At 30.5% G+C, this 16,829-nt stretch overlaps 1 protein-coding gene across 2 annotated transcripts; it reads left to right on the top strand.

Moving 5' to 3' along the window:
* Window positions 1–6,598: 6,598 nt before the first annotated feature.
* On the top strand, window positions 6,599–14,496 carry LOC132724338 (uncharacterized). Of its 2 annotated transcripts, none has more exons than XM_060709179.1 (6): window positions 6,599–6,713; window positions 7,961–8,061; window positions 8,486–8,590; window positions 9,023–9,085; window positions 9,399–9,561; window positions 14,031–14,496. In XM_060709179.1, exons 2-6 carry the CDS (start codon window positions 7,996–7,998, stop codon window positions 14,198–14,200), a joined length of 567 nt encoding a protein of 188 aa, XP_060565162.1. In that variant the 5' UTR covers window positions 6,599–6,713; window positions 7,961–7,995; the 3' UTR covers window positions 14,201–14,496. The 2 variants fall into 2 exon arrangements, with proteins under 2 accessions (XP_060565162.1, XP_060565160.1); XM_060709177.1 differs by lacking the exon at window positions 14,031–14,496 and adding an exon at window positions 11,426–12,708 and having other exon boundaries at window positions 6,658–6,713.
* The last annotated feature ends 2,333 nt before the right edge of the window (window positions 14,497–16,829 follow it).

The raw sequence follows: 16,829 nt of genomic DNA, 5'->3' as shown, positions 1-16,829 counted from the left end.
AATAATCACATATTACAATCAGTCTTAACGAAACCGTATGATATTCGGACATACATGATACTTGTTATAATTTGTTATTTGCCAGTTAGACATGTGAATGATACATATACTATCATTTTTCTGATAAAGTGTAGGACATTGTTTAAAGATAAATGATACGAATATTTTTCTTATTATAATGATTCTTACAATATGAGGATCTATAGTAGATATCTTAAGTCACGTGATAATAAGGCGAACGTGTTTTTCTAGAAGATAGGGAAAATGTTTTTAAAAAAGGGATTTATTGGTACAAATGGAACTTTATTTAGAGTTTAAATGATTGTTTTAGAGTATTTATGGGCTACGGTCTTATACTTTAAGTAAAATTTGGTTGACCATTTTATGAACTATGAACTGTGAACTATGAACTAATATTAAATGGGCAGAAAAAAGCGCACTAAATCTCAATCATCTCTTTATTACTTTGATGAAAATCCCGGCAAACGCAACACCATGTCAGCCCAGAGTCCAACATCCCTGTCAGGTAGCTATGCATCACATACAACGGGATATATCAAGGACAATTCCTACCCCCTCATACGCAGTTCTTAAACACAGCCATCAGTTAACAATTCTCAACAAATAGACATGTTTTCAATGATAATACAGCGGCTAGATGCAATGGATAAAAGATTAAGCCAATTAGACTGTAAACAATCTAATGTAAAATGTATAACTGTCCATATGAGCTCGCTTGACCAAAAGGTCACTGGATTAGAGGCAAAATCAAGGACAATTTTCGACAGCGATATGTTAGACCAAATCAAATCAAAACAAACGGAAATTGGTGTACATTTGGCAAAGTTTAAGACCATGGAGTCTGATCAAATTGCTTAAATGCAGGACCATGTAGGATACCTTACTAATTTTTAATATCCTATGAAAAAAGAAGAAAATTGCGAATCTAAATTATTAGACTTAATGGAATCAAAGTTACAGATCACTGATGCAAAAACTAGTATTAATTTTAACCCTTCCAAGACCCGACCAATCGTGGCTAAATTCAGAGGTTTCTCAGATCGTGAAAAGGAACGAAAGTCTGCAAAGCATCTAAAAGATACCCACTACAGAATAAGTGAACAATCCCAGGCTTAATTTATGGAAAAAAGAAGAAAACTTCTTCGGATTATAAAACAAAACCGTTCTGAGGGGAAAGAAGCTTATCACACAGTGTGGTCAAACTATTCATCGACAGACAACTGTATAGAGGGCCTGTATAGTATACAGCTGAGGGTGTTTTGAAATGTTGTTCCTGGAATGTCGACGGGTTAACATTAGCAAAGCGTTCTTCTTGCGACTTCTTAAAACTCATCAACGGATATGATGTAATTTGCTTATCAGAAACTTGGACAGGTAAATCATCTGTAATAAAACTTAGCGGCTATAGTAATCATATTCATCCTTCCAGCACAGGAAGGTTAGACGTCATAGTGGTGGAATAATAATTTACATTAAAGATAATATAAGAAAAGGTGTTAAACTTGTGAAAAAAGGTATAGACTGCATTGTATGGCTGAAACTTCACAGGTTGTTTCTTTCATACCGAAGAAGATAAATGTTTAGCAATAACTTATTTTTCCGCCGGAAAATTCGCCATTTCATAATATCTATGAAATAGACTTATTTCAACAATTAGAAACTGATATCAACTATTTCCAAAACAGGGGAGTTGTATTTGTGGTAGGGGATCTTAATTCAAGAATAGGCCGAAAATTAGACTATATTGAAAATGACTATAGCATTCTTAATGATAACCAGGACATCAATACACTGTTACCACGAGCAACACGTGATTAAACATCAAATCGTTTTGGGGACTATTTAGATAATGTAGACATAAGTATTGTTACAAATATGCGCGTAGTAAATGGTAGTTTGCACGATGATGCATTACACGGATATTTTACGTGCATGACCAATAATCGGGAAAGTGTCGTTGACTATCTATAAGCAACATCACCGAACTTCAATAAAGTTTCATACTTTGCCAATGAAAAACTTAACGAGTATTCGGATCATGCACCAGTGTCTTTTTTATTTAAAACCATGTACTGTTCCCAACAAACCTACCAACACCACACGAACATTTTATAAATGGTGCCCGGAGCATCAAGACTCATTCGTGAATGATATAAAAATGATGCGGACAGTTTGGAGCAGGTATTAAGTGGAACAAATCAATAATAGTTGTGATGTAGAGGATGTTGTTTCATTATTTACTGACTTTTTAAATAGCAAAGGTTGTAAATATTTTGAAAAAAAAAAACAAAAAACAAACAAACAAACAAAAGAACGGTTCATTAGGCTTTACATCTGTTGATGGTTTTAGGCAAACGTCGTATAATGAGGAATGCAGGCGTAAATTTCAATTATATAAAAGAACTGTTTTTAATAATGATATGAACAAATGTAACGAAATGAGAAAATTAGTGTTCAAGTTCAAAAAAAGATTATAAATATTGCTGTAGAAAAACAAAAAATGAGTTTAATAGAAACTTAAGTAATAAAATAAACAATATGAGGCGTCAAAGCCCACGTACATTTTGGAAATTGTTTAAGAAGAAAAGTAATAGTCCTTCTTGAATTGAGGATTTTTATACTCATTTTGAACATTTAGCAAGTGTCTCAGATGTTAATTCAAACGCACAATGTGTTGATTTTTGGCACATTTTTTTAGACAGAAGTGACTCCAGTACATTACAAGTGCTTGATTCACCAATTAAAATATCTGAAATTACATCTGCTACCAAAGCATTGTCTTTTAATAAAGCCTATTCTATAAACAATATACTATATGAGTATTTTAAAGTTAGTATTGATGTATTAGTACGTCCTATTCAGTTGTTATTTAATTATATCTTAGAGCAGGGTAAATTTCCTACTAGTTGGTCAAAAGGGGCTATAACACCACTATATAAGAAAGGTGACTCAATTGAACCAAATGATAACAGCGGTATTACCCTTATCAGTTGTTTTACGAAGCTGTTTACTGCTGTTTTGAATGATAGATTAAAGAAATGGGCCCTAGATTATGATATTCTAACGGATGTGCAATTTGAATTGAGGTCTCATTTTAGCAAACTTTTTTTATACTGAATTCACTTATTGAAAAGCAGATGAAAAAAATCCTTTTTAATGTGTTGTTTTGTAGATTATAAAAAGGCATACAACCTGATTGATAGAAGCTTTTTATGGTATAAGCTTATTTACTAATGCATTGATGACAAATTGTTATTTTACGATTAATGTATGACATTGTCAAGTTATGTGTAAGTCAGATGACTTTTCTATCAGATTTTTCCGAATGTAACTTAGGACTTTTGCAAGGGGAGATAACTTCCCCGATACTATTTTCCATGTTTTTGAATGATATAGAAATGCATCTTCAGCAAAGAGGCAGTGCAGATATGATCCTGGAGCAATTGTCTAATTATTTATTACTGTTTGCAGACGATGCTGTATTGTTTTCTAAAACAAAAGAAGGATTACAAGACTCACTTAATAATTTAGAAACTTATTGTAAAAATTGGAATCTTAATGTCAATATAAAAAAAACTAAAATTGTTAGTTTTAGAAAAGGTCGTAGAATAAGTGGCTCTTTTAAAAGGACATTTGCTGGAAAAGAAATAGAAATTGTTAGTTCATTCAATTATTTAGGGGTTGTTTTTTAGTGGGGGTTCGTTTAACAATGCAACGAAAACTTTGGCTTGGAAAGGAATAAAGGCAATGAATGCACTTTTTTATATAACACGTGGTATGACTGTACCTGTAAATATAATGTTTAATTTGTTTGATGCTTATGTATTGTCAGTAGTGAATTGAGGCTGCGAAGTCTGGGGCTTTTTAAAGGCCGAGAATTAAGAGCGAGGTGCTTAATGTAAAACGAACAACAAATACAATATCAATGTATGCAGAACTGGGCAGAAACCCATTGTACATCAATAGATATGTTCGAATACTTTTTTTAAAATTGTATGGTCAAAAAATGAAAAACTGTATAATCAGAACTATTGTTAGACATTTTGCATAATACTGCTAATACTGCTAATGTTAATTGGTCATCGAAATAATGTGTTTTACTACAAAATGCTGGATTTTGTGATGTCTGGGGATTTCCAGAGTCAGTTAATATAGATGTATTTATACCAGTGTTTATTAATCGCCTTAGAAATATTTATATGACTAATTAATTGGAATGCTAGTGTTTAGACATGTAATTTGTTATTTTTGTATAGACATATTAAAGCTATTTTTAATGGTTCTGAGTACCTCACTATTGCTGATATTCCTAGATACAGAAATGCTTTTGCCAGATTAAGACTAAATTCACATAACCTCAATATTGAAACTGGTCGATATAACAATATTGAAAGTTATCGACGTTCTTGTGTAATTTGCAATTCAAATGATATCGAGGACGAATTCCACTTTGTCTAAGTTTGCCCTTTTATCATGAAAACAGGGGAAAATATATTCCTACACGTCCAAGTATATTTAAATTTATAGATCTGCTAAATTCAAAATGTAAAAAGACTCTACATAATCTTGCAATTATTGTATTTAATGCTTTAGAAATGAACTGACCGATTAAACAACTTATAAATCCTTTTTGTTATTATTATAATAATTTTATAATATTCCTATTAAAGCTTACACAGATCACTCTCAACTGTTGAATTTAGACAAATATTTGTTGTAATGTTTATTTATTTATTATTTTTATGATTTGTGTGTATTATTGTATGTTTTGACGATGAGCTGTAGGCTTAAGTCTTTCATAAAACTTAATATGTTCTGCTCTGTTTCTATGTTACTTATGACCAATGCAATGCAATTGAATACATTTAAGTGGCATCATTATAGGGTCGAATTTTGAATATAACAAGCATTGTAAATATATATCCTAAGGTTTCCAAGAGTATTCCTATGTTCTGAATTTACAAGAACAACCAATTTAAACATACTAGGTATTATGTAATAGCGTCTAGCAATATTTATTTTCCTTATATCAGTAAATAACACACATTTTAAATTATAAATACAAAATGATATTCGTCATCAATTTCAACCCACCTTTCACAATTTTGTTTTACATTTAAAGGGGAACTATGTGGCCTAGACCATCTGTCAGCTTCTATCTGTAATCTATGAGAAGTAACATGTAAACGGGAAAAACGCTTGACAAAATCTTTGAACATTATTTCTCATGAACAGAGTCATTTTATGTTTTATTAATGTAGACTTTCTTGATACACTGGTATTTTGTAAGGCAAATACTAGTTCATAAAAGTGGATGATTGTGGCGTGAATTCGTTCATTGTCTCAAGCGACCGGATGAATTCAAATTCCATAACGATATAAAGCTTCCTTTAGGTACTTTGAAGTCTTTATAATCTTTCACGCCAGGAACTATCAGGCTAGGTTTCGTAGGCATATATACGGCAATATTCACGTAAAGGTTTTAGCATTCTGTTATGCTGGACAGTCGTTATATGACCATAAAAATGTCACCAAACTTTAAGGAAAATGAAGTGCCTACTTTCTGAAAGCGATCTCAAATGATTTTGTCCTTGCATTCAATTTTATTTGTATATAAAAATCTGGAAAAGAGGAAATCCCTGTAGCTCAATAAACTAAATAATATATTAGGTTAGATGCATGCAGACAATTATAAATTGTAATGTAGATATGCCGGGTCATTTACAAACAATATTTTTGCAAAACATTGGATTATTAAATGGTGATTTAAAATTAAAGGTTCTCCACTTATTTTTGGACATGACGGGAATGGAAATAAATTTTAGAAACATATATTCTATTTTATGCAAATCTAGAGCCAAAACATTTGTACAAAATTCCAAATCATTAGCTCATTCCGTTTTTCCAGAATAAATTATACAAATTATGAAAAATTGCCCGGAATTGAAAAGCGCACTCAAATCGGGCAAAATAGCACAAACGTACAATTTGCAGTTCTGTTCAGCATATATTTCTTAATTAACTTTTTGCATATCATTCTGTTTTAGTGTCCCAGCTGATCTATCTAAGAAATTCAAATTATTTAGTTTTAGTCTTTTGGACCTCCTTAAAACGCAAATTTTCATGATTTATTTTTAAGAATAGATAAATAAAAGTCGTATTTTGATTCATTGATGTTCATCAGTATGCATTTTTAAATGAAAAAAAGTCGGTTTTATCGACAAAATATACTTCCAATTTCTTAAACAGGATATGTGTCTTGTGTTTAAATATTACATGTTTTAAAATAATGAAAATGTATTTGTTTGCATATATGTTGCAGATGTCAATATTTTCCTTGTTTCAACCATTTCTTCTTTAACAGATAAAAGAAACTTTTGACAGGTCATTTTTTAAAAAATATTTTTATTTTTTTATTTTCATAGAATAGTCCTTAAATTGTTTTCAGTATTTTCATTGTTTACACCAGAAAACTGTTTATCTAATATCAATTTGAAACAGATGACACATGACAAAACGATTGTTGTAATATATAAAAAATAAAAAAAGGTTTGTCTCAAAAGGATTTAATAGAGGACGTAATTCGTGTCTGAACTTGATTGGGTAATCACTTTCAGGAAGAAAAAATAGGAACTTAATAAATAGGCGCCCACAATCTGCATTAGTAGAGGACGAAGGATCATCTCTTACAGGTATGTCTTCTTTATTATACAATTAACACATATTTTATTTATTTATTTATTTATTTATCTATTAGTTTATTTATTTATTTATTTACTTATTTATTTATTTATCTATTAGTTTATTTATTCATTTTCTTATTAATTCAGATTTGTTTATTTATTTAATTATTTATTTTCTTTTTTTTTCTTTCTTTCTTTATTTCTTTTTTATTATTATTATTTTTTTTATTTTTTTTTTAGATATATCTGATTATTTATTCATATATAGCTGTAATCATCATCATCATTATCATCATTATAAGTGGTATAATTTATGTTGTTATTATCATAATATTTATAACTATTGTTGTTATTTGTGCATGTTAATAATATAGCCACATGAATCATTTTTAAAATTAATTGATTTACAATACACACATTTTCATTAATAAAATATTGATAAAAGCAATAAAAATGTATCATATGAATTTTCGTCGTAAAAGATTTGGAGGAAACAACTGTTTGGAGAGTTCCAAATGGTAAAATTTGGTTCTAGAACAATGAATTACCTGCTATATATATTTATAATAATGCAATTATATTTCTCGAATTTTGATTGACGAAAGACTTTATATAGTATTAGTAATACAAATTTATGACATGATATATGGGAGAATATTGTCTAAATGGTGTAAATATGACATGAGGCGAATTTATTATACTTTAAAAATATTATTCACTTGACAAGGTAAAAAAACCAAAACATTATTACAGCAACTTCAGTCTTTCATAAGAGCGCGGGAAACAAACGTAAAAGCCATTCAATTACCTACAGTGTGCTATGACTTATTAGGTGGTATATATAGACAAATTACTTTAGGTTTAAGCGTCACAAAAGTCAAAACGAAAATAACAAGGTTTGTTTTATCGGCATAGATTGTAATATTTTGAATCAATCTCAGATTTATCACCTTCGTAATGATTTTGTGGTTGCGATCGGTTTGTTAATATTGGATATGATCTTCATGGTAACGAATTAACTTACAGTATTAAGTTGACAAACGTTGTATGCCATATCTCAATTAACATTTTCTTTTGCGTGTAAGTATGCAATTACAAATTAATTTTTCTAGTGCACCTCAACATAAACAAAAACTTGTCACTCCAAGACGGAGTTGCTTTAGGTTGTACTTATAATTGAAATGAGAAGGTAATTGTAGACTTTTGCAGAAAAGTTCTTTATTCCAGCTTAATAATTAATGTCTCATTTATTGTAGGAACGCAAACACAGTAGAATTCAAACGAAATAGCCATGCAGTTCTTCGGTGTTTTAATTCTGGCTGGCATGCTGTGCATTTCATTTACTTTGGAAGAAAAGGTAAGTTTGTGTAGTGTTGGTTCTTGCACAACGTAATTCCGACTGTTGCTGTTCACATATATATACCGTAATTAGTAACATGTAAATACGTCACAATGCAGCTACGAGTAAGTACTAAGAACTAATCATTTATTGCAATACCTTATAATTTAATGTGTTTGGTTAATTGGGTGCACCAACACCTTTCAAACCCAATCGTTGTATTATTTGCTTCAAGCCTAATAATATCAACTTGTATTATTTCTTGTGAGTACATGCAGTATACGTGTTTACCCACTTGAAAAACAACATAATAAATGAATATGTAACTATATGGGCTGATTTCCCAGGATATATTTGTTTGAACGCAATTGTACAGCACTAAATATCGTTAAATGGAACAAAATCTTTAAATCAATATAAAACACTACTTTCCATATTTTAGATCTTTCGAATCGAGTCGCATAAGAAGGGTAAAGAAAACGTGCTGATTATTAAAGAAAGAACCACTGGTAAGAGGGTCACGGAAATCGACGTGTTTGAAAATGATGTAAGTAATTGTATATTATCAAGTTTTTACAAGATGAATCATACACAGTGTCAATAAATATACTTCTCAGTGATAAAAGACCCATCATTCCATCTCCCTCAATAATATTTTAAGAAAATTGCAGCTTTTTGATGCTTCACTTGGTTTTTTGAGTTGTGGTTAAAATGTTTAGCTTTACTTATTCGCCCAAAAATACTCATACTAAATAGCTCATTTGTTTGTAATATTATATTGTTATACGATATATTTGCAAAAATTTAATTTTTCCCTTCTCATTCCTGTCTTGGTGTTAAACATCATAATCATATAACTGAAAATATATCAAATATATGTCCTTTTTTCACAGTTTATTGCAATTAATTTCAAAATCCTTTGCCTGAATCAGGCAACAAACGATATAAGAAAACTAATATAAACGCTCACTTGTTTTAGGGATATCAGCTTGGAAAGCCTGAAGACGAAAATTCCTGCCTCGTCTCACGGTTTCTAATCAGGGTAATACTGAATATTGTTAACAATTATAAGAATTTCATTATAGAATTTATAAGACATTGCGTCATAATCTGTTTTTTAATTATGAGGTAAAATTTGGTTGTAGTTTATAAAAAAAAATATTTAATTGAACTATAATAGATCTTTTACAATACATATTGAATATATACTCGATATAATGAAAAGACATTTGATTTTTAGCTATGTTTTACGGCGATATTACTTGACAAAGTAAATTAAATTAAAACTGACCTTAAACTAAAAGATAACCACACTGTACTCATTTTTCTTAATAACACTTCCATGTATTTTCCAGTCAGCTGATTCCCCGACTTGTTTCAAACGTATAAATGCTCCAAAAGACATGCAAGAAGAATTATCAATCGATCTTACAGAATGTGGAGATCGGGATATTGTCTTCCTAGAGCCAACAAATTGTCGTAAGACTGACACGGACATGGATCGAGAACCTAGCAACGGTAAGACTTTATAAAGTTTTTAACATAAATCAAGTGATATCAATGTTTATTCGAATACCCTTTTTTTCTCTCTTTTCATATATTGCTATATGTATTGCTAATATCACATACATACATAAGCAACTGATGGAAAGAAAATCATATTTGTGAAGACGCGGGACCAGATGTGACTATGATGAAGTAATGTCATTACGTTATGTCTGCTGATATAGTTTACAAACGAGGAGGAATAAATATAGAAAGAGTTAATGAAAGAACACGTTGATTTATAACTAAGAGTTGACTATTATGGATATATAAAGAACGTATCACATTCTGCGTGAGAGATCATAGACTAGGAAAATCCAGGCGGGTCAAGTCAAGATAGATACCCTTTTTATAACCCTAATAGTTAGATATGTAAAAATTGTTTATAGTTTTTGGTTAATTGGAAATAATATAAATATTTTTGGCCAAAAAACACCTAAAATGAGAATAAATCTTTTCACATTTAAAGAGAAGAACATAAACATAGACATTTCATTTATCTAATATACAATTACTTACTATTTAGATACATGACTTTGTATAAAAATATATAATGTTTTAGTTGGACGTAAGTCATCTTATTTTATAACACCATTTATTTGTCATATGATGTTCTTTAATTGTTCACTTATCAATAAACATACACACATTTTATTAATCAAATATCAATCATTTCCTTACAGTATTGTGAGAATATATATTTAATTTATTTTTATTTTCCATCTTCTTCTTTATATTTTGTCAGCATGGTCTGTTTAATCCTCTGAATCTTCACTGGCATATCTCTACAAGTGTTTCTGGCTGCTAGAGTATTCATTCAAGTATCCTAAAGTTTCCCTTTACTCCAACTTCAAGTAATTTTCTCTTTCAAAGAAGTCCTTTTGATTCTGTTCCAATTTGTAGGGAGTGTAGTTTCATGTTTTACTTATTTTTCTAATTTCTTTTTTTTCATCGTTTACCTTAATTGTTCAGTTGATCTAGGGTTGTTTGTAATCTTTTTTTTTTGTGTGTATATTGTTTTTTTATACATCTGTATTGTTGTTAATTAGGTAGTTTTCTCACTTGATCTTTATCGAAAATACTTAATCGTTTACATTTAATGAATTAGGCAAGTCGTTCTTGTTTCTTATGTCATACCAGAAGATTTTTCCCCTGTCAGATGCTTTTGTACTGCACGTGTTTCTGTAGGTTGTAATGCCCATGTGTATTTCTTTACCTGGATGAATTAGTGAATGTGTGCAACATTACATATTCATCAATTCTGTTTTGTTTGTTTTTACATTTTTACATTTGTTTTGTTTTATTTGTTTTTGTCGTAAGCGTTGTTTATTTTCTTTTGTGTAAATCGTTTGTCTGTGTAGACGTTTGGATCGTCAAGGCCCTAAATGAGTTTTGGTTTATTCATTTGAAAAGTGTCGTTCATATCTTGAGAAGCTGGTCGACAATTTGCATATTGTAATGGTACTTGTGGCGCAATTAGAATTTTGAGGACTCGAAATATAGTTTGTGTTGTCACTGTTGCTATACTTATACTTAAGCCTACCCCGTTCGTTTCTGCTTCTTTTTATTCTATTTGTGTAGTCCTTTTCGTTGGTTGAATTGTCTTCCAGTGTGTAGTGCCTCAACCAGTGATATACGTTTGTTATAAGTCGTTCTTTGACCAAGTTCAGAGTCATTTATGTTTTTCGTATTTTCTTCAGTTGAAAAGAAGTTGTCAAGCACGTCCATTTTCTAGTGTTTGTTTGAAATTCATTTCCTCGGTAGATTTTTGTTTAATCTTTCAAAGAGAAAATATGTAAATATATTTATAATAATAACGAAAGCTCTACCTTTTTAGAACTCAGGCAAAAAAGGGCGACGTTGGGATGCTACACCACAGAAGCGATCGTAAGCTATTGTAAAAGGCATGAAAATGTATGTTCCAAAACTCGTTGGTGGAATAATAAGTGTAAAGAATATAGAACCCAATGTGCGGAAACCGGGACAAGGGTTGCTGCTACAACAATAAATTGCTAAAAAAGGAAAATAAATCGTGGTGAAAACTTCAGCAACAAAAGTTGATATCCTTGCTTAAAATCTTTAACTGTTAAAAATGTTTGTATCTGTATGACTAATTTACATGACTAATGTTGCAATCCAACAGAAGTCACGGTTTCTATTCTATGCTTTTTGTGTGTTAGAAATTTTATTTCTATTTGAAATTTAAACAATGCTTGCCTTATAAAAGTTACTGTAGAAGAAAATGACATACGTGTTTATTCAAACCTTGACAGAACGGTATTATGGATAACCTTTTGAAACAACACTTAAAACTACTTGGTGACTGTAGAATTGTTTTTATTTTTTCATGTGTGTTTTGTTGGAGAGGAGAAGAACTGAAGTAAATTGATTGCATCATTTATTGGATATTTTATCTATCAACATTTAGCAAATCGTTTTTAATTAGACTGAGTTGAATAGAAGTTAATTTCTTGCTTATTTCCCACAGAAATTTCAAAGGTGGGTTACTGATGCATTTGTCAGACAAATCTTATTGTTTGTGTTTGGTTTATGTTTGCTTTGATAGTTTCATTGGTCACAAAACAAAAAGTCATTCAAGTCCCCATGAAACAATTTTGATACTCTTCACTTAAAACGAAGAGGTAGACGTGCAATTCTTTTCAAATATATTGCATTATAAGTACATCTGCATATAAGGTTTATGAATAAAAATGTGCTCTTTTTCCATTTTTTGAAATTGTGTACAATGACTTAAATGCGAATCAGCAACATAAAAAGATGAAAGAGAATACTTTTTGTGAATTATCTGCCATGACGTTAGCAAGAAATTCACTTTCAAAAGCAAGTAACTGAAAAACCAGACCAGTAACTCATAATGTTTGTTTAAAAGATTTTTTTTCATATTTTAATATGATGTTAAAACATTCCATTAATTAGTTTTCATTTTGCCCATATATATGTGTATTAAAAACTTCAGGTAACGTCTCCATGATACATAACATAATCATATTTTCTCATTTGTTTTATTACTGAAATAAATAATTATCTGAACTATTTATTAACATGCTACAATACTGAATTGTTATAACTCAAGTCTGAATCAATAAAGTCTTAACCAAGTTTGTTCGTTGTTTATTATGAATCTATTATGACGTCCGCTATGGTTTCCAAAATGATTCTTTCTTAGTTATTATAACATCAGTCAGTTAATTACATAGTTAACTGTACCTTAAACCCTTCTCATCTCTTAAAGGCAAGAATTCGTCTGTTAGTCCCATTTCGAACACATAGGAGATAAAAAAGACAAATTGTATCCAAAAATTTACCAAAAGTTACTCTTGATGAGTTCATCCCTATTCTCTTCTCTAATAAGCATGACATATGTTTTTACAGATGTTTTTACAGATTTCCCGCTTGGAAGTTTCGCTACGTCATGTAATTTTCACTATCAAAGAAGTCCTTTTGATACTTTCCCAATTTGCAGGGAGTTTCATGTTTTTATTATTTTTCAACTTCTTTTCTCCATTTTGCATCGTAATTGTTTAGATCTGGTTTTTTTGTAACCCTTCTTGTTTGTGTGTATATTGGCTTTAATACTTCTGTATTGTTGTCCATTAGGTAGCCCTCTTATTTAATCTTTATCGTAAATTCTATTTTGAATCGTCTGAGAAGATTTCCTTCTAGCCCTACATCTAAAAACATTTTAAATTTAGTGAATTTACAAGGTCGTTCTTGTTTCTTATGTCACCAAGAAGCCTTTTCCTATGTCAGATGCTTTTGTACTACAGTGTTTCTCTAGGTTGTAATGTCCATGTGTATTTCTTTACCTGGACTAATTAGTGAATGTGTGCAACATATTCGTCAAGTTTGTTGGTACAATTGTATTGTTAAATTTGTTGTTTTTTTCGTAAGTGTTGTAAATTTTCTTTTGTGTAAATCGTTTGTCTGTGTAAACGTTTGGATCGTCAAGGCCCAAAATGAGTTTTTGTTTATTCATTTGAAAGGTGTCGTTCATTACTGGAGAAGCTGTTCTGAAATTTGCATTTTATAATGTTTCTTCTGACACTATTAGCATTTTGAAGACTCCGACAGATAGTATGTGTTGTGAAGTCCATGTTACTATACTTGTCCTCAAGCCTACCTCTTTCACTTCTGCTTCTTTTTTCTATTTTTGTAGTCGTTTACGTTTGTTGAATTGTCTTCGAGTGCGTAGTGCTTCAACCAGTGATATACGTTTGTTATAAGTCTTATAAGTCGCACTTTGACCAAGACCAGAGTCAGTAATATTTTTCGTATTTTCTTCAGTTGAAAAAAAGTTGTCAAGCACGTCCATTTTCTAATGTCTGTTTGAAATTCATTTCCTCGATAGCTTTTTGATTCTTCTATTAGAGAGAAATTATATATCTATATGTATTAGAATAACGAAAGTTCTACCGTTTTAGGACTAAGACAGAAAAGGGCGGCGTTGGGATGCTTCATCGTGGAAGAGATCGTAAGCTATTGTAAAAGGCATGTAAACGTTTGTATTCGACCTCTATGGGGGAAGTGTAGAAAATATATAACCGAATGTGCGGAAAGAGGGACCAAACTTGCCACAATAACAAATTGCTAAAGAAAAAAGCATGACTTTGAAAACTTCAACAACCAAAATGGATATCCTTGCTTAAACTCTTTAACTGTTAAAAATGTATGTATTTGTATGACTTATTTACATGACTTCTGTTGCAATCCTACAGAAGTCACGGTTTCTATTCTGTACTTTTTGTTTTCATATAAACTGTGTTAGAACTTTTATTGTTATCTAAAAATTAAAAGAGGTTATCGTATTAAAACATTGCTTGCCTAACAAAAGGAGAAGAAATTGTCACACGTGTTTATTCAATCCTTGACAGAACGGTATTTGGGATAACCGTTACTGTAGAATAGTTTTTATCTTTTATGTTTATTATGTAGAGAGAAGATGAACTAAAGTAAATTGATAACATCATTTATTGGATATTTTATCTATCAACATTTAGCAAATCGTTTTGCTATAAGACTGAGTTGAATTGAAGTTAAACTTCTTCCTTATCTTCCACAACAATTAGAAAGGCGGATTACTGATACATTTGTCTGAAAAATCTCCTTTATTGCTTTTGGTTATTTTTGCTTTGATATTATTCTAAGTCACAAAACAAAAAGTCATTAAAGTCCATGAAATTTTTTCACTTAAAGTGAAGAGGTAGACAATTCTTTTATTATAATTAAATATATATCGCTTTATAAGCACATCGGCATATTAGGTTTATCAATAAAACTATGCTCTGTTGTCAATTTTTGACATTTTGTACAATGACCTAAATGTGAAACTGCAACATGACAAGTTGAAAGAGAATACTGTCTGTGAATTATCTACCCTTGACGTTAGCAAATAAGACATTTTTCAAAGACAAGTAACTGAAAAAACCAGACCGGTAACACACTATGTTTGTTTAAAATGTTTTTTTCATATTCTATTATTATGTTTAGAAATTCCATGATTCGCGTATATGTATATTAAAAAACCTGCAGGTAACGTCCTTAAACAAGATCAACGATGCATAACATAATCATATTTTCTCACTCGTTTTGTTACTGTAATAAATAATTATCTGAACTATTTATTAACATGCTACAATACTGAATTGTTATAACTTAAGTCTGAATCAATAAAGTCTTAACCAAGTTTGGTCGTTGTTTGTTATGAATTTAATATGATGTCTGCTTTGGTATCTTAAATGAGTCTTGCTTATTGTTAAAACATGAGTCATTTTACAGTTTACTGTACATTGAACCCTTTTCACTACAGACGTAAGAATCCGTCGGTTATGCTAATCCATTACATGCTCTCAGGAGATAAAAGTCGAAACACTACAGCTAGTAATTCTTGATGTTTTTCCCCTATTTTTCTGTCTTAAAAGTCTCCAAACTGACCTGACTTTTTTTTCCAGATCTGAAGGTTCACTTCGTCATGTGATTAACATTTACAAAGCAAAATATCATACACGGACTTTCCTATCTACCAATCAGGACCAAACAAGTCATCATATTTAAGTAAAATTTAAAAATATTACTGTCTGAATACTTAAAAGTGCATACCACTTGTCTTTCCACTGGTCGCATGGGTAATTTCAGTGTCTTTAGGTTGGTTAAATGGTAAACTTGCACGTCTTCCTAGTGCACAACTATTCCGGTATCGAGAATTGAAATTTGCGATATTCACATGTTAATTACTTGTTTTAAACAAATGTGATTGCTTATGTTAATTAATACATTGGCATATTTAAAGAACTACAAAAATGTGGACATATAACATGGTCATGGTTTAGGTATTCCCTTTGATTGCGCTTTGATATACACCATTATTCGTGACGTTTAATTTCAGCTACCTCTCGAATTCATGATTTCCGCGTGCATTCATGATTTCCGCGAAACAAAAAAACATAACATAAATTAACAAAACTTATATCCGAAATCAAAATTGTCCGAAATATGATCATGATGTTAATAATTAATGCAATTATCGATTTCAAATAAAAAAAAAAACGTGCCATTATTTGAAGCCTTTATATTATCAATATAGGAAAAAAACGTGCTGTAACATATAAATAGCAAAACTACTCGAATACTCGGCTATACGCAGTTTAATTTGAGACACAAGTCTGTGATATTTTGTGATTGTTATAAATTATTTAGTTTAAACTCTGAATTTTGTAGTGCTGAATATAATTGCTTAATGTCTTAAAATGATGCACTGTAATATATTGACAAATTGACAACATTAGACACTTCCGTTGTCATAATTCCGGTGTTAACGTGAAACAAAACATTATTAAACACTATTACTGTAACCAAGTGGCAGAAGTTGTTTAATATTATATCACATTAAGTGTATCGCGTTGCAGTAACAATTTTCGATTTGAACACTTTTTCAAAGATAATTATCTAACCTTTTTATGAAATATGAATGTATTTGAATACATGAAGTTTGACAGACAGAAAATTGTCATCAGATAATTACTTGCAGGAGGTCAATATAATATAAACAGAATGTGTTGTCATTTCCGTATACTATTAACATTTACATCTATTCACGTACAAATGTACACATTCACATGATCTTTTTTATGAATAGTATAATACAGTAAATAAACGTGACAAGACACAGTGTGTTTTATGAAAAGCGTTTTAAATACCCTGAATTCTAATGGAATCAAACTTTA

The sequence above is a fragment of the Ruditapes philippinarum genome, unplaced genomic scaffold, assembly GCF_026571515.1.
Source record: "Ruditapes philippinarum isolate M1 unplaced genomic scaffold, ASM2657151v2 ctg6314_1_1_1_1, whole genome shotgun sequence".
Taxonomy (NCBI): domain Eukaryota; kingdom Metazoa; phylum Mollusca; class Bivalvia; order Venerida; family Veneridae; genus Ruditapes; species Ruditapes philippinarum.
The sequence above is the reverse complement of the archived record's forward strand: the minus strand, read 5'-3'. Positions and strand labels throughout refer to the sequence as shown.